The 18,648-nt window shown below is 34.7% G+C and overlaps 1 protein-coding gene across 3 annotated transcripts; it reads right to left on the bottom strand.

The window, feature by feature from the left end:
* Positions 1-7,746: 7,746 nt before the first annotated feature.
* Positions 7,747-13,248, bottom strand: LOC112800376 (GATA transcription factor 26-like). Of its 3 annotated transcripts, none has more exons than XM_072236625.1 (9): positions 12,634-13,244; positions 12,193-12,290; positions 11,066-11,446; positions 9,987-10,416; positions 9,682-9,754; positions 9,472-9,575; positions 9,060-9,246; positions 8,852-8,963; positions 7,747-8,396 (listed from the first exon to the last, which is right to left on the bottom strand). In XM_072236625.1, exons 3-9 carry the CDS (start codon positions 11,259-11,261, stop codon positions 8,092-8,094), a joined length of 1,407 nt encoding a protein of 468 aa, XP_072092726.1. In that variant the 5' UTR covers positions 11,262-11,446; positions 12,193-12,290; positions 12,634-13,244; the 3' UTR covers positions 7,747-8,091. The 3 variants fall into 3 exon arrangements, with proteins under 3 accessions (XP_072092726.1, XP_072092725.1, XP_025698401.1); XM_072236624.1 differs by having other exon boundaries at positions 12,160-12,290; positions 12,634-13,124; XM_025842616.3 differs by lacking the exon at positions 12,193-12,290 and having other exon boundaries at positions 12,634-13,248.
* Positions 13,249-18,648: the final 5,400 nt, after the last annotated feature.

Here is an 18,648-nt window from a genome sequence, read left to right as displayed (position 1 = left end):
ACATAGTGAGGAGGTACATCTCTTCTTCTGATAGCAAATGTGTGAATGTTTTTTTCTATAGCAAATGTGTATTCATTTTAAACATGGGTTAGGGTTGAGTATAATGAGTCTAGTACTATGATTAAGTCATTAACAGAATAGAGTTAGAATGGTAAATCGCATTAAGCTTTTGCTTTTAAGTAATTTACACAATTTACACAACTGAGTTGATCAACAAGAAGACAAATGTTGAAAGCTTACCAGGTTCAGAGTTAGTCTTCTCTTAATCCAATAGTGACAGGCATAATTGTCTAGCACAGTTCACTCGATATAGATAAAAGTTATAGTGCAGTAGATATGTTAGCCAGATGATCTCTGCTTGTCCAGCCTATGCTAAATCCTCCGTCTCATTTCTGAAGATTCCAATTGTAGAGTTAATCATCTCATTTGATTAGATGAATGGTTGCAGGTTTTGGAGCAAAGAAAAGGAGGGCTCAAAGCGACCACATAGCGAAAATTGCTTTACCAGATTTGGTCAAGTATTTTGATGTGCCAATTGTAGAAGCTTTAAGAAATCTGAATATTGGGATTACAGTTCTCAAGAGAAAGTGCAGATGGTGAAGATGGCATGGTGATTAAGATGGATGGAGAGCTATGGCAATCTCTAGAGTCTTGTTTTGTTTCCATTATTCTTGCGTTGTCGTCTGCAGATCAGGCAAAGGTTTTAACTGAATGGTTGGAAAATGAGTGTATTCGGTATCCGGACCTAACTGAGGCATTTGAAGTACAGTGCTATAGGTCTAAGGTAGCTAAGAGAAGATTGTCATTGCTAGGGGATGATCATGCCATGACCAACTCCATTTGAAAATTTCATAGATTCGGTTTCTTTCTAATGAACTACTTAGAACTGCTTATCCAAAGATTCCTATCCTAGTAAAGTCAAGGCATTTAGAAGAGAATATGAACCCCTTTTTTTTCGGCTTGTGAATGAAAATTTTGGTAGGAGCCATCTAAATCTGATCATCTCCATTCACTACAACAGTTCAATGTAAATTATATTGTAGATTTTGTAAAATGTTGTTAGTTTTAACTATAAAATTTAGAAAATGTATTATAAGATGATTGATTCAAAGAGTAAACAAAATCTCTATGCATGATGATAGTAGACTGGTCTCACTTGGTATATTCTAATTACAATGGAGCATGCTTAAATCAGTTATTGTTGTAAAGTTGTTGAGTATTCTGAATAGTAGACTGCCGAAACAAAGTATCATAGTGCTGCATTTATGAAGCATTTTTGTTTCTTAAATACAGATATATGAATCTCATTCTCCGCACACGCTCTAAACAAATAGATTAGGCACTTCAATGGCTGGAGAATTATGCAGAAAATATATATTACACCATATCATATCAATCGAGGAAAATATTTAATTTGGTATCTTTTATCAAAGTAAACTTTTATGACATTGCCCATATCTATCCTACCTTTAACAAGTTACAAAAATAATATACAACCTCATCCAACAATACACTCTCTCAAATCCTAAAGCTATACCTAAAGTAAGAACTCAAATGGTTCTATGCAAGGTATGAACTATAAAACCTATGCTAAAGTAAAGAATAATATTCCTCCTAATTCTTGAAAGCAATATGAAAACACCTAATTCTAATCAAAATCGGCTGCTATCTTGATTCATCTTTCTTCTTCAGATCAACAATATCTGGCTCAGGCGTGATGGATCCTTTGTTGGATTTGGCTCAAAATGGCATAGATAGAGGAAAAAGGAAGGCAGCACAATTGCTAGAACGCATGAGCATGTTCCTTGAACAGTAGAGTCAAAATGAACTGAACCTACATGGTCTCTCTCAGAACTTTCATCAAACACCCTCCACGCAAGCTCAATTTTCCCACACCTAAAATATATTTTAACCAAACAGACCTTAATATATAAATTAGCATCAAAATAGACCTGAAAAATTAATCAATTAGCTCCAGTTGATAAAACTAAACAGCTATGGTTAAAGCACGAATATATCGAATTAACACCAAAACCATAGGATATGTCACATGCAAATCAAATCTGATAAATCAGAGAAAAATTAACGGAAAAAGAAAGAATGAGATGATTCTAAAAAACAAAGCACTAAGAAAGAAGGAGAGTTTTGGAGAGAGAAATTGAGAAGTATTGAAGATAACCAGAGGGAAATTAGAGCTGAATCCAAACACTGCCGTCTTGGCTGAGGATTACTGCGGAGGAGAGGTGGTTGCCTTCAAGTTGTTCTAGCACCTGCAAAAAAACAGACAACAAAGAAAAAATATCCATAATCACTTATCTTCATGTATGATTATAGTTTAAACTAACTTCATGTAAGCTAATTAAAAAGAAAACACACCATCCAATAAGCACAAATACTTATATTTGTATGGACTTACTTTTGGCTCTCAATTATACGTACACAAGCAAGAATAAATTCACAGAATAACTCTAAAATTTCATATGCCTCCCATATATTTTGTTCTCGAATGATATGCTCCACTTATTTAAATCAATGCAATCAAAAATACAGCAAAGAAAATGCAGAGTGAGCTAAGATAGAATAAAATTAACAAGCAATATGAAACACTGAATAATTACCCGAATTCTAGCAATTGCCTCTTAGCCAGCCTGAAAGAATTGGGAAGCATTTGCTTCAATTGCGTATCTCTCGTTTTGCAGCAGCTTAATGCGTGACATCAACAGATTAAGACATGTTTTACTACATCTTCAAAAGTCAAATAAACTCCTTGGTCTTATTATTATTTCAATCTATGCCGTGGTGGTTGCAAATTGCAATGAGAAATGATATGTGGGAATTAAGTGAGAATGTGACTTAAAAAGAAAATGAGGCAAAAAGTGTTAATTGGTTGCCTTTAATTTTGGTACAAGAGACAAGCAATTGATGACAAGGAAAATAAATAAATACATAAATAAAAAGTGAAGGTTAAAGAATCAAGCTATTCCGATTCAGATTTAATTCTGCAACTCTCACATCCACACACAAGGCACAAAATTAAAACTACTACTAAAAGGGAAGCTTCATGTCATGGCTGGGTATATGTACATAACACCTTCTTTTTTTTCGTTTTTTTAAAAGCACGTATATCTTCTTAAAATAATATAGTAGTACATGCTATATAGTCACAAAATGCATTCTAAACTAGGAATAAGTTTATATCATTGATAATATGTGCATCGGTGAAGCTAGGAATTTACCAAGAAAAAACATGGATGAGAACTGCAGAAACAAAATGATAAGTTGATAACTATCATATAGAAACATACTCTAGTAAACAACCAAAACAATATAAATTACAAACAGTATCTATGGTCGGTATATAAGCTATATATCATATCAAATATATATATAATCTGTACATGGGTGATTAATAAAAAAGTAATTTTAGGAAAAAAACATGGATGAGAACTGCAGAAACAATTTGTTTACATCATTGTTAATCATAGATGAGAACTTATCACTTTTTTTTATTAATCAATTTCTGTATCATAGGATAATTATCAATATTTGCAGGAGTATTTTTCTTAGCAGACTAATCTTTCGAGGATTAAAATAGTGATATACTTGAGAAAAATTCAGCTTTGTGCTAAAACAAAATCTCCATAGAAAGGTCTCATCCATAAATTACTTCAAGTTATAGAAAAATACTGCCTAACACTATAACAGTAGGAGATAATATCAGGTCATTTTAATATGAACACACGTGTAAATTGTGTAAATTACTTAAAAGCAAAAGCTTAATGCGATTTACCATTCTAACTCTATTCTGTTAATGACTTAATCATAGTACTAGACTCATTATACTCAACCCTAACCCATGTTTAAAATGAATACACATTTGCTATAGAAAAAAACATTCACACATTTGCTATCAGAAGAAGAGATGTACCTCCTCACTATGTCCCTGGGGTAAGTAATAAACAAGAATTTCCACTTGAGGCAAAGAGACAAGAGGGCCAGCACAAGCATGCCACAGTTCTGAATTCAAAGTCTTTCTCACCCCTGAAATTACCATCATCATAAAAAGAAGGCAAAAAAGGTTAAGGGTGAAATATTGAGCTTGATGAATGATGAAACCATATAATTAACCATCCATGATTAATTAATAGGAAAAGATTAAGTGAAAAGATAAAACAAAGATTACAAAACAGAGTGCTCTTGCATTTCCTTGAGGTGCTTCATCCCAGCAACTAGAGTTTCACCCCGCAACAACACCAACACCACAAGTTTTAACCTTTTCTTCTAAGAAAGTCATTAATGCTACACCACTCTCTACGTTTTTAAACATAAACCACCCAAAAAAGAACCTCTTTTTCTACTCCTTCATAAACAACCTTAAAAAAAAACTTCACATAAGCTTCACCCCCACCAAACCAAACATGCCCCCAAAACACAAGTTTCAAATGAGGATGATTTTCACTACCCCATTTTCACAAACACAAGTGGTGCATAGAAAATATAATAGGGGTGTTTGAGCTGGACCATATACTGGTATTAGTATTAATAATGTCGTTGTTAACATGAGAATGAGAAATTATCTTGCAATTCAATATTTTGCAGAGGTTGCACGAAGAATGTGAGAAATTATTTGATAAATTAACAGGGAAAAAGTCTTTGCTGAGGAACCTGGATGATGTTGGCAAAGAAATGCAAGTACACGACGAGAGCGGTGCCGTGAGCTGCAGCGGCGACGGAGCCGACGGTGCCGTCAGAAAAAATCTTTGCTGGAGGAACTGGGTTCTTCTTCTTCTTTGTCCAGAAGGAGAGGAGAAAGACGGAGAACGGCTAGCGGCTGCTGGTGCGTGCTGCTATGCGTGAATACCGACGGGGAGGAGGCGCGGCTACGAGAAAGGGAGATGATGATGATAGAATACGGCTGTCTGGTAGGGAATTAGGGTGAGGTTACTCTTTAGAATTTTTTGTTTTTTTCTGGGTATCAATAGGGAAGGAGAAATTAGATTAGGGTTCATCGGAAGTAAAATAATTTTGTAGTGTATATGAATAATGAAATGTATTTTTGTTTTAATTTTTAAATTAATTCAGATATAAAATTATAAACTAAAGTTAATTGAATTTTGATTAAATTAAAAGGATTAGGGTGATTTTTGTCCAAATGAAAAGAAAAAGATATTTAAGTCTTTTTATTAAAATTAAATAAAATTTATTTTTTATTTTTATTAAGGTATAAGGGTGATTTAGTAAAAGTATTGATATAATTTATATTTAAAAAAAGAAAAATTAATTATTAACGTGGAAAACATAATCTACATGTCTTATTCTAATTTGTCCACATTTTTATTATATCGGTACGTATGAATTTATCATCGTACCGTAGCAAACACCTTTTTGATTTGTGTTTATCAAAATTTAAAAGTCTAATATAATCTCATATGTTAACTAATTTTCAATTTTAATGCTTACATTTATGTCTATTATAGTATTTTAAATTTTAAAAGTTATTTTACCAAACGTAATTGATGTTGCTTGTGTTTATTAAAAGCTATTTTTGATTTGATTTACTAAACATAAATGCTACCATTTTTAAAAAACCATCTTTTAAAAGTTAACTTTTATAAATTACTTTTAAAAATAGAAATTTTACCAAACTAAGCCTATGCCATTTATATATAGGGAAGAGCACAGATTTTTTTTTTGGTAAAAGAGCACACTTTTTTATTTGGATTTTTTGTCTGACGACAAAGCCCATTAATATTGAGCTGGAATATTGTGAAAAAATGTTGCAGGCCCAAAAAATGAAAGGATCAGTGGATCACAATACAACACGTGTGGAAGTTTTGGCGGGAAAATGTGAATGACAATTACGAAGAACGAACACCAGCAAACGAGCTTTGAATCTTTGATGTTTGTGATTACTGGTTAGAGAGTTTGAACCTTGAAGCTTTGGCTTCGCAAACTGGAAGAACAAGATCCCTTTCACTTCCTTTCCCAATTTCGTGAAACTCCGCCCGCACAGGAAGACTTATTGCGACTCTGTGCCTTTAAGGGGGAATCTGGTAACACCGGCAGACGAGGCTGCGCCACCGAGTTTCGCCATGTTCCAGACGGAATCTGCCGGCATCTTCATGTCTTCGCTGCCGGAGACTCAGAGCTCCGAAAGCTTTGACGCCGGTGGAAGCACTCAGGAGCAAGACGACGTTTTTCACACGCCGCCTGAGAAGTCGTCATTTCCGGCTTTCAACGAGTCGCTGGAGTTCGTCGATTTTGGTGATTCCCAAGGAGCGGGGAGCGTCAATTTGGAGAGGGATTCTGATTTAGGGTTCTGGGAGGTGCAGCTGACGGAAAGGGATGAAAGGGAATTTGTCTCTTGGAGCCCACGGGGAATTAAACGAGATGGTGTTGATGAAGATAATGATGAGTTGCAGGTTAAAAAATCGAAAATTTCAGAGCCACAATCAGGTAGTGATTTTTCTAGGGCTTATTTGGGGATTGAATCTCTGAAACCCAAGAGAGTAATGAGAATTGCATGGTTGATGTTGAACTTCTGCAAGTTGTTCCTGCTGAGGAACAAGTGTGTGGGGCCAATGAAATCTCAATACTGGAGAATGAAGGACATGAAGTGATGTGTGGAGAAGAAGATCAAAACATGGAGAATTCGGCTTGTGCACTGGAGATTCCTAGAGAAGAAAATGTTCAGAGCTCTATTGTTTTATGTTTTGAGTTTTCTAGCAGAGAAAGAAGTTGAGGACTTGAGCTCTGGTAACAAGGAAGCGGGTGGTGGTGGTGATGCTGCTGCTGATGATGATGATATTGGAAATGCTGATTTGTTGGATGTTGTGGAGATTAGTGGCATTGATTTCCCTCGTCTAAGGCGGTGGCCGGACGATGATAACAACAAAGTCTTATCCCAGTAGGTGAGATCAACTATATGATCAAATGCCATACCTTGTCATGAATCTTGTAAGAAGACTACAACTATTAGTACATGCAGATTATTTTCTATCAAGGTTTGGACTAGAACTGTGATAGAGAAACTTTGTTCAAACTTTATGATTTGCAGATTTCTAAATGAAAACCAAACCTGCTGTGAATGCTGTGAATGATATTGTATATTCTGTTATGGATTTCAATGCCGGGAAGACATGTAAGGACCCTGACGTTTTATCTGTGGCAAAAGCTTCAACTCTAATGAAGTAGTTTATTGTTATTTATATTAGTTTTTTGTGTATTTCAACTCTAAACAAATTTTTTTCTTGATCTCTATTATATATACACCACTATAGCTTGTTCAAAATTTCGAGTTACCTCATAGTTTGTTGCATATCCTTTAAAAAAGCTTTCTTGCTTAAATGAAATAGGTTATCGGCTATTAAAAAAAATGTTGGGGGTTAAAAGATTGACTTATTTACTATATTATTGAAATAGTAATGACAATGATAATGGAAGTATTTAATAATAGCCAACGTATGAGTTAGCGAAATGGCCAACTGTTTTATATATATATATATATATAATCCTAATAGAATGAATTTCTATTATCATATCCATTGGTCCAGGTAAATATTGATGAATTCAGACTTTTAGAAAATTCAACTACAGCCCAAAAATGTGAATATCAAATAAGAGAACTAGACTTCAGTCATATTGAGAATTCAGCTGGTACTCGTCTAAACCAAAGCCTAATTCAAACTTAAAGAATGCGTTGTTGCATTATGCTGACTCACCACAGATTAGTATGTGCACTGATGCTTATGCCATAAAGCTGTGTTCTCATTTTATTTGCCTATAAAAAAGTTGGGGTATGCAAGGCTTCTATGAGGGGAAAATTGGAGGTCAAAACTATTCACAAAACAAGCTACAATAGCATACAAAACTCTGGAGATTGTGACTCCGAATTTCAAGCTATATGTTACAATCTGCCTATACCCAAAAGGAAAAATAAGACAAAAAAAAAAAGCCACCAACTTGCATAGTTGGCAATCCAAGCTCAAAGAGGTTGCAAGGAAATTAAAAAACACAACCAACATGTGTTTTAAGATATTGCAAAATGTGCTGCAGACTCTCAGAACTGAAAAAAAAACCAGTGAAGAGTACTTAATTATGGACAAAATGTGAGTACACTGAGCTACTACTTGTGCTTGCTTGAGCACCAAAGCTTGATGTTGGGTGCAGAAGTTCTGCCTGTGGGAATGAACTATTAGATGGGACCTCTACCAAAACATCATGATCAGAACTCTCCTCAACAAAGTTCGAAGAAACTTGCAAGAGCGAGGCAGCATCAGGGGGCAAAGCAAACAGGCTTTTTGGACTATAGCAAGAGCCATCTTCTACAACTTCATTTCCCTCACTGCCAATCTTTATGGTCATTCCTTTGGGGCTCCTCATCATGGTCTTCAGTTCTGAAATTTGCAGGGATGAGTGTTAACAATGGGAACCCTCTCCCCAGTTAACAAATAAAATTATAATTAATAACTAAAATCAACATTATCAAACTCGAGAGTTTACCTAAATTTGGGGTGCTTATGTAAACTAAACCATAAAGCTGAAATCATAAAGTCAATTTGGGGACCTAAACTCGTAAACTCTCATGTTAACTTGTGATTTAGATAACCATGATCAAAATAGCATGCTGTATGTACATATTATTTTAAACCTAATATTCTATAATTTTGAATATAAACCAAATTATTTTACTGGTAATTTATGAAAAACTAAACTACTCTATGGAGAGGATCCAACTTTACCTATTCCATTACCCAACTATCACAACATTGTATTATTTCTTTAGGGGATGAATATTAGCAAAGTCGTGGCATCTGATGTGCTTTTATCTTAACTGAAGTCAATGGCTAACCTGGAGAGTTTTGATTTTGGCCATCACGCAATCTCTTCGCATTCGCAAAATTAGATGATGCTTTACCAGTTGATCCCTGACTAACAGATTTCGCAGCTGTGGTTTTACATCTCTGCATCCATAAGATACAAGGATGTGATTTCAGTTAAGCTTCTCTATACATAGTTTTATTTATAGCATTGAATTGAGATAATCAATTGGCACAAACCTTCAGGTAACTATAATGTTCTACCCATTTTGACTTTGACAGATTGGATAATGCAAGCCTTTTCAAAGTTTTGCAGTCCTCAGGTTTTGCCCCTAAGAAAGAGATATCGAAGACACCTTCCCCAAGAAGCTGCTGAAAATAAGTCAAGTTCTCCTTGAATTGAGAGCTATTGAACATGACTTTAAGGCTGCACATACATGACCAGCCGTGATAAGTCAATAATTGTATACATTTCGATCATTTTTTAAACATAAATATTGAAATATCTGTGTCAATTGCTATGATATGCTGAAATAAATGGCTTTGATTTTACTGGCATGCTCGAATTATGGCAATTTTGCATTAGATTTGCTATGTTATAACTTGCAACATTGAAGAAACACTATTGACCACAAATAAAAGAAATTCTAACCTATCAGGAAGTTTAGCAGTATCAACCATAGGAAGAAACTTCAGCAATAGCTGTTGGTCTTCATTTGTCATGTTTCTCACAAACTCCTTGTAGTTTACTACATCCTATTGAAGAAGCAATTATGTAAAGCATTCAACAATTTCATGGATACAAGATGCTACCTACCAATGTATAGGAAAGTGAGAAATACCAAAGGAGGACGACACTCACATTTAAATCTATTGAGCACAATGGGGAATTATGGTCTCCAAGTATTTGTACTCTCTCAAGCTGAGATTTGTCACTGAAATTTTGGAACAGATATATCAATGAACACATGGTATGTTTTTCACTACTTTAAAACAAGTTCTGCACATTTGTCTCAAACTCTCAATTACATCTTCCCCAAGTCACAATCTCAAATAAAATCGATAATATACACACGTTAATGAAATTTTCTTTTATCATGTTAATTAACAAAAATAAAATATAACGGACTGGGAATTAAGAAAGAAAACTTGTGTAAGAACGCATGCCTTTTAAGTTGCTCCTCCTGCATTTCTTGGTCAGCAGAATTCTCAACCTTGTCGACTCCATAGGATGAGAAGTTCATACCATTCAAATCATTATACACAAGAAAGGGACCAGAATCTGAATATGCTTCACTCACTAGGCATTGTTTGTTATCAACTGAAACAGCGCTAGCCTCAGACACCTCTTCGCGAGCTACATAACTAGGATGTTTTATAAGAACGCTTCCATGTCCTATCTCAACAGAGACCATAGGTGTTTCACTTTCAAACAGAAGTTCCTCTTCAGAAGATGTAGAAAAATAAGATTGCTGCTCATGAAGTATAGTGCATAAGTCTTTTGTTAGCTTCTCAACAGAAGAAGCCTTAGGACGACCCACACAAGTCCTCTTTTTGGAAGGCACCATGGCTTCCCAAACCACTGACTGAGCAGGACCTAAATAACCAAACCATTATATCAGAATGATGGTTTTTACAAAATACATATAGCAACCATCTTTGATATGCAGCACATTACATATTTTTTAAAATAACATCATATTACAAGTTCTTTAGCTAAGTCAACTGATGGCAAACAAGACAGAAAAATCAGAGGTATCATGATATTCTACTATTATCCACTAAATAAAAGTATTACCTAAGAATGTTATACAATAGTTAAAAGATAGATGAACCTATCCATTGTTGGAACTTCCCATTATAATGTTGAAAGACATAATTAGAATTTCTTGGTGGATATATATGTATGGGGAATGCTATAATGGTGAAGGTTAACAATATCACCTTTAATGTTTTCACTCTATAGGAGTGAAGGTTAGCAAACCCTCTAAGAGAATTCTAACCTTCACTGCTATCGGGTGAATGTTAGCAATCTTCACCCTTCACTCATGTATATAAGTTATTTATTGGATTAACTTTTCTTGGTGAAAAACATGAGGTAAATTAGAGGGAAGATTCACTTTGGTTTATCCAAATTCATTATCCGTTAGAGGCTATAAATTTAATATAACTCCAAAGAATTGGCCAATGCTTCCAAATTAGTTATGAAGACAGTGAAATCAGCACAGTATTTGTCCAACTCCAACCTGTCAAATCACTAGCATCTGTGCCACCAAATTGAGCACAACTCTCTGTGTTAGAGATAGCTGATCCTGAACTTGAACGATTGCTTGTATCTTCATCTACAGCCTTTCCAAATCCTTGGTTGTACTTGTAATCAGGGGTGAGGCCACCAGATACCACAACACTATCATGGTTCTGCTTTCGTTTTAAAGATTTCATTTCTTTGTTCTTATGTAATGATATAATCTTTACCCTGGAAACCCTTTGATCCTCACTATCATCAGCTTCTGCCCGAGCATGCAGAGGGGTATAATTTGCAAGTGTTCCCTTTGTTCTCCATCGAGATCCACACGCATTGCATAGCACTGGCTTCTCCGGTGGCCCATTGCGCCAAAGTGGTGTACCTGTTGCAATGCTCAATTGTAAGCTATCTACATCCATTAAGCACTCTCATTAACAATACAGAATTATCTCGGTTTCGATAGTCTATAAAGACGCATATTCATATATTCATATTTCCTGATAATCAAATTCATGATGCATAACAAACAACTTCAAGGCTGAGACAGCATCATCCATTAGTAACTCAAGTTTGAAGAGTTGACTGTTTTCCTTTTATCCGTCACTAGTTTCAGATGTTGTAGTAATGCATATCAATAATCTTTCCCCAGGAAACAAATTTTGAATTGATCAGGCACCTCAAGAAGGTAATGTTCAGACACAAACTGATAACATTCATTTACACTCAAACAGAACACAGTGATTGCATTTGAGCTGAAATGAGTAAATGTTGAAATGTTGAAAGCAAACTGGTATCAATGAGTTCCACACTAGGAAACCACATCGACATTACAAGAGAAGCAACAGAAATTTTCAAGGATTAAGTTGCAAGATTCTATTGAAGTGAGACATGTCTGAGGGATGAATACAATAACAATGCTTAGACCAAGAACCTCTGATACAACAAGAAATCAATCTCATATGGAAAATGCACACAACATTGTGAAAACATTTAAGAAGACAGGAATGGATAAACAATGGGCAAGTTTCCCAAATGCATAATTCCCTTCTCTTCTGTCCTTTCATATATAAATTCACACAATGCAAATGTGAAGACCTGAACTGTGGGTTGACTCATTTTGATAAACACCTTAACAGCAATAGTGTTCAGTCATCCTATCATCAAGTCCCATCTAATTGGTTTTGATTGAATTCAGCTTAATTTAGCTCCAGTTACATTTCTTCATCCTTCAAACAGACTCAAATGGAAACAAAAACCAACAAGGAATGAGGAAACGCATGAAAGTGGAAAAATCAATGAATGTTTTCACAACCTTTCAATCCCAAATGCTCTTGGCAACAAACACTAATTGAACTTTTCAATTAGGATAAATCCAGAATATTACTCAGACCACACATAAATATTTTTTATTAGTTTATATTGATTGGCTAGCACTCTCTCTTTGACACATCTCAAAATTATCAAGTAGTTGCAGAACACTCTCCATTAAATTGGTCAATAACTATTACAAAAAACCCAAAAAAAAAAAAGAAAAAAGAAAAAATATATATTGGAGAAACAAGAACTCACTTGTAACTCCACAGTGATAGCAAGGTCCTTGCTTGCCCATATCTCAATCTTTTTTCCAGAAATGAATAAAAAAAAGGAATATGAAGAAAAAGAGCAGAGAAAAAAAAGGGGAAAATAATTTATTTATTAAAAAATTAAAAAATGAAAATTCTTTGAAAATTATAATAGTTCTATGAAAGTCTAGTTTTTTTATCTTGTTCTTCAACAAACCCAGAATGGTATAAAAGCAGTAACCAATAGACCCAGAAAAAAGTTTGTCTTTACACAGTCTTAATGGAAAACAAATCAAATGAAGAACCAAAGAACAAGTAGAATTGAAGAGATTGATGTGTGTATTGTAACGGGGAATCTGTACAATCCAATGGAAGAGAAAAACAGAAATGGAGGAATCTCAGAAAATGGTTTGTGAAAAGAGGAAAGGAGGAAGGTAAGAAAAGAGAGAGAAGGAGGAACAGGTTTGTGTATATGTGACCTCTCTTTGTGTTGTGCATAGCAAGTAAATGTTTCAACTTTTTATTTTTTATTTTATTTTTATTTTGTGTGTGCCTTTTTCTGACTTTTTTTTTTTTTGCCCTTTCTATATTTCTTAACTTAATTACCCTGTTGTTGTTGAATGTTATTTCAAAAGATTTCAACTTGCTTTTGTGTTAAATCAGAAAGAAATTTTAGACTTTGTTTAAGCTTAACTTATAAGGTAAACAGAAGGGTTAGGATGAGGAAAATTATTTCTCATATATATCCTTTTGACTATGGACTTTTCTCCTTTGCTTGTCATCAATTTTTCAAACAACTTATATTTTATGTTATTAATATTAGAATTTAATTTTAATGTATTATGAATATAAAATAATTTTATATGTATATTTAATTATGTAATATTACGTCAGTAAAAATAATTATTTTTTATATTGATCGTATAAACGAAAAAATGAATGTAATTATATGATTGTACATTTTTTTATTTTAATTATATAATTTAATGAATTTTTTATACTATTAATACAATAAATTAAATTCTTTTCAAATCATTATCAAATAAAATCTAGAAGTATCTCATGTTCACCATCCATTTTTGGCCTCAAGACGGTTTTCTATTATATACTAATAAGAACTCATATACACTGAATATTTTGAGGTTAAAGATAAAAAGGAATTGAAGCTCACACCCAAAAAAAAATGAGAAAGAAACAAGGTGTATTTGGCCTATTCCAATTTCTTCCTCTTATTTATATATTTTTTAAATTAATAATTTGATGAGGATACTAACTCTCACTATTAAATATTCTTCCGTGTGTGATGACATGATGTTGATAAATATTGGGTGAGTTTTTTTATTTTTTTGGGAGAAAATAATAAGGGAATAAACATTCATGTGTCTGTGACTATTTGTGGTCACAAATCTAATTATCACCGTTGGATTAGGCTAATAAGATTGATCTAAGGGTCCTACGCGTCTTGATTTGAATATTACAAAATACTATGTTTTAATTGTGATGTTAATCCTGCGGTGATTAAGGAGTATAGTGACATGGCCACAAAAATCTCCGGTTATCATTTTAAGCGACGCCCCGTAACATGATTTACCAACTAAAAATTATAAGGAGCTAATAAAATATGTACAGTATACAATAAAAATTTAGAAATGTCCAATTCAATATTAAAAATATAATTACCAGTGTTATCTTTTTTTTATCAATTGAAGTTTTTAGAATGAGTAATATCATGATATGGTATCAAAAATCTAGATTCGAAAGGTCAATAGTTCGATCTTTAATAAATCCCAAAATCAACTTAAGTTTTTGGGATAAGATGTTTATTATCCCAAGTTAAACCCCAAAATAGTCTCTGAGATAGATTAAAAAAATGCACTATATTAGTCCTTGACCCTCATTTTCCAGATAACATGGCTTGATGACGTCGATTGTAAGTGACACATGTCACTTTATGATTTGGCTCAAACTAGTCCCTTCACCAATTTTTCTCATTTTTTCTATAAATTCAAAATTCTCAATATTTTTTAATGCATTAATTTTAATTATATTTTTCGCATGTTATTCAAATAAAATTGTTTTTATAAAATATTTTTTCTCTTGCCCTAATCGCCGTCTTGGAGTTGACGTGAAGGCATTTCAAGCACTTTCACTACCATCTCCAACCTCTTTCAGTGCTCTTATAAAATATTTTTTCTCTTGCGGATACCCCTAACCGCCGTCTTAGAGTTGACGTGAAGACATTTCAAGTTTCCCTTATTACCATCTCTGACCTCTTTCGTCTAGACTGCAGAGGTCGGAGATGGTAGCGAGGGTGCTTGAAGTGCCTTCAATCTAACTCATTTATACATAACAAAAACGTGTATTTTATAAGAAAAAAATGTTTATTTTAATTATTAATTTCTTGTTAAAAACATATGCTTTTTTATGAAAAAATGTGTCTAATCAATCATATAATTATTTTTTATAATAACATACTTATATATTACAAAATTTATCAATGTTAAATTATTAAAAAAATTATATAACTAAAACTAAAATCTTAAAAATTTTTATGAAAACTTGTATTTAAACGATATATGAAAAAATAGAATTGGAATTAGGGTATTTAAGATATTAAAAATTTTAAATTTAAAAAAATGAGAAAAATTTGATAAAGAGACTAGTTTGGTGCACGACATTCAATTTCAGGGACTAAAATGAGTCAGTTAATGCAAAGTGAGGGCTAATTTGGTGCATCTACAATGATGACATAATGGATGACACGTGGCACAAACGGACACGTGGCCAAATAACATTGTGACACGTGGCACAACCATCCACGTCAGCATGCCACGTGTCATTGGTCACCACATCATCATGTCATTACACGTGGCCATATCATGAAGTGACACGTGTCACTTACAGTCCACGTCATCAAGCCATGTCATCACGTCGTTAATGAAAAATGGGTCAATGACTAATATGGTGCACTTTTTTCAATCTCAGGAATGTAATTGGTGCAATTGGAATCTCAAGAACGATTTTAGTGCACGATGCCAATCTCAATGACCATTTTAGGGTTTAAATTTTATTATCCCTAATACCCGAATAGTTATTCCGGATAATATGAGTGATGTTTATTTTTTAACTCATATAGCCCATTGTACAATGAGCTTCTTGCTGAATTGAAATTCTTCACAATTTCTCTCTTGACTTTATTTACTGAAAAAACGTTGTTGTTGGTGGCTTTTTTTTTTTTAGGCAAAAGAAACGTTGTTGTTGGTGTTTTTTTTTTTTTTTTTGCTTAGGCAAATTAAAATTTCGGTATCAGCTGAAAGACTTGTACACAAAATGTAACTAGAAAAAAAAACATCTTATAAATATATCTTTTTAGGAATTAATTTTATTTCAGTTGGTTGAATAATTTGTTGGTAAAATAAAACTCACTTACGTAAATACATTGACAAAATATCCACTTTAAATGAAGATTCAATCTAGAATGAATTAATCATTAATTTACTAGATTAAGATATATAATTTGTACAAGAAGTCTCTAGTACGGGTTGTAAAATGGATCGGGAACTTGCGAGTCAAGATAGTTGTCGAATTATCTGACTGGAGCAATGGAGGTGGATATCTGCAAAGACACTTCGACGCTCAAGTCAAAATGGATCTAACAGGCATAAGGTGTGAGAAATAATTGAGTGCCTGAGGGGACTTCTGCCTCCTCTTTATATAGTTAGTGGTATTTATCTCATCTTATCTTATCTGGCTAAGATAAGAGAGGTATTTGAATTCAAATGTTGGTTAGAGATTGTAGGGCTGGTTTGAGCCATCATCATCTTATCTTATCTGGCTAAGATAAGAGAGGTATTTGAATTCGAATGTTGGGTCAGGATATTGGAAGTTATTGATCCGTCTTTGGGCCTTGAGGATGGCGCAATCTTGGGATTGCTGGGTTCGGTGACCGTTCCGAGGAAGGACCTAGAGATCGGGTCCGGAACAGTTGCCCCCAGAGCATGAGAGCATGCTTGCTTGGTCTCAATACTGAGTTGAAGGGAAGCCCGATTTTCTGTAGTTTGAGAGACTGTTAGGGACTTGGAAAGAGCGTGACGTCGTCCTACGCCGATTGATGGGATGTTGGTGAGTTTGGCTTTCCATGAGTTAGAAGACCATCGTCTCATACTTGTTTTGTGTGGCCTTTTTGGGCCGTTATTGTGAATTTATTTTAAGCCTTTTGGTGTGCCGATTTTCATCCTTTGCTTATTTAATTTATTTGGATATCTTTGTTTTTTGGATATCCGTTTTATTGGTATCGGGGTGATCGATCTCCCGTTAGCCGTTTACTTATTTGTATATTCGTTTTGTTATTTGAATATCCATTTTGTTGGCCTCGGGGTGATCGATCCCCGAGTCGTCGTTTTTTTATTTAGATATCTGATTTGCTATTTGGATATCTGTTTCGTTGGCCTTGGGGTGATCGATTCCCGGGTAGTCGTTTACTTATTTGGATATTTGTTTTGTTTTTTGAATATTCGTTTTGTTGACTTCGGGGTAATTGATCCTCAGGTCGCCGTTTTTTGTTATTTGGATGTTCAATTTGTTATTTGGATATCCGTTTCGTTGTCCTCGAGGTGGTCGATTCCCGGGTAGTCGTTTACTTATTTGGATATCCGTTTTGTTATTTGGATATCCGTTTTTGTTGGCCTCAATGTGATCGATCCCCGGGTAGCCGTTTACTTATTTGGATATTTGTTGTTTTTTGAATATCCATTTTGTTGGCCTCAGGGTGATTGATCTCCGGTTCGGCATTTTTTGTTATTTGGATATCTGTTTCGTTAGCTTCGGGGTGATCGATTCCCGGGTAGCCGTTTACTCATTTGGTTATCCGTTTTGTTATTTGGATATATGTTGCTTTGGTCTCGGGATAATCGATCCTGGGGCCGTTTTCTTATTTGGATATCTGTTTTGTTGGCCTTGGGGTGATCGATCTCCGGGTAGTCATTTACTTATTTGGATATTCGTTTTGTTATTTGAATATCCGTTTTGTTGGCCTCACGGTGATCGATCCCTAGGTCGCCTTTTTTGTTATTTGGATATCCATTTTGTTATTTGAATATCCGTTTTATTGGCCTCAGGATGATTGATTTCCGGGTAGCCGTTTACCTATTTGGATATCTGTTTTATTATTTGGATATCCGTTTTGTTGGCCTTGGAGTGATCGATTCTCGGGTAGTCGTTTATTTACTTGGATATCTGTTTTGTTGGTCTTAGGGTGATCGATCTCTGGAGTAGCCGTATTTAGTTCGTGCTGTTGGACAAGGCAATGTTTTTGAAAATATGAATTTCATTTGAGGTTTGGGTCTCTTTAAAACTTCCCGATGTGTGTAGGAATGAGTGCTCAGTAAGAAAATATAAGATTAAACAACTTAAGCAATTAATGAAAGTGAAAAAAGCAAAAAATAAAGGGTAAAGAGATAGTCTTAAACGGACTCGATCTTGTTCTTTTGGAAGGATGTTTCTACGTATAATAGCGTCGTAAGTTGGTGGCATTCTAAGATCTCGAAAGCTTGGTACTGTCTAGTTTTTTGAGCTTGTAGGCTCTTTTTCTGATTACTGTCTTGATTCGATAGGGACCCTCCCAGTCAGTGTGAGATTTCTTTCCCCGGGAGTGGGGGGACCGATGTCGTTTTGTCATAAGACAAGGCCTCCTTGTCCGAAGTCTCGTCGTACCGTGCTGCGATTTTACCTTAGGCTTATTCTTTGTTTTAGGGCTAGCTCCCGTACGTGCGCTATGCTCCTGACCTTGTCTGCGAGGTCCTTCTCTGCTTCTTCGTCAATTTCTCCCACAGTTTTGAGTGGGCTGGGTCTTGGCGTGCATCGAGGTTGGCGAGGAAGATGCCTGCCACATCTCCAAATCTCTTGCAGAGGGCCAAGCTAGTGTTGTCGCACTCTACCGCGACTTCCTGATCCCGTGTATCGTTCTGATGGTGCCGTTATTGGCTTGGAACTTCAAGATTAGGAACTTGGTGAAGATAACAGT

This window comes from Arachis hypogaea, chromosome 5, assembly GCF_003086295.3.
Source record: "Arachis hypogaea cultivar Tifrunner chromosome 5, arahy.Tifrunner.gnm2.J5K5, whole genome shotgun sequence".
Lineage (NCBI taxonomy): Eukaryota > Viridiplantae > Streptophyta > Magnoliopsida > Fabales > Fabaceae > Arachis > Arachis hypogaea.
Note: the sequence above shows the minus strand (reverse complement) of the source record. Positions and strands in the feature narration are given on the sequence as shown.

Excerpts from the sequence above, each read along its gene's own strand:
- LOC112800376 (XM_025842616.3), bottom strand. The coding sequence starts at position 12,673 with ATGGGCAAGCAAGGACCTTGCTATCACTGTGGAGTTACAA. Across the intron at positions 9,247-9,471 it reads ACTGCTAAACTTCCTGATAG|CCTTAAAGTCATGTTCAATA; the intron begins GTTAGAATTTCT and ends ATGTATGTGCAG. Across the intron at positions 8,964-9,059 it reads AACATTATAGTTACCTGAAG|AGATGTAAAACCACAGCTGC; the intron begins GTTTGTGCCAAT and ends TTATGGATGCAG.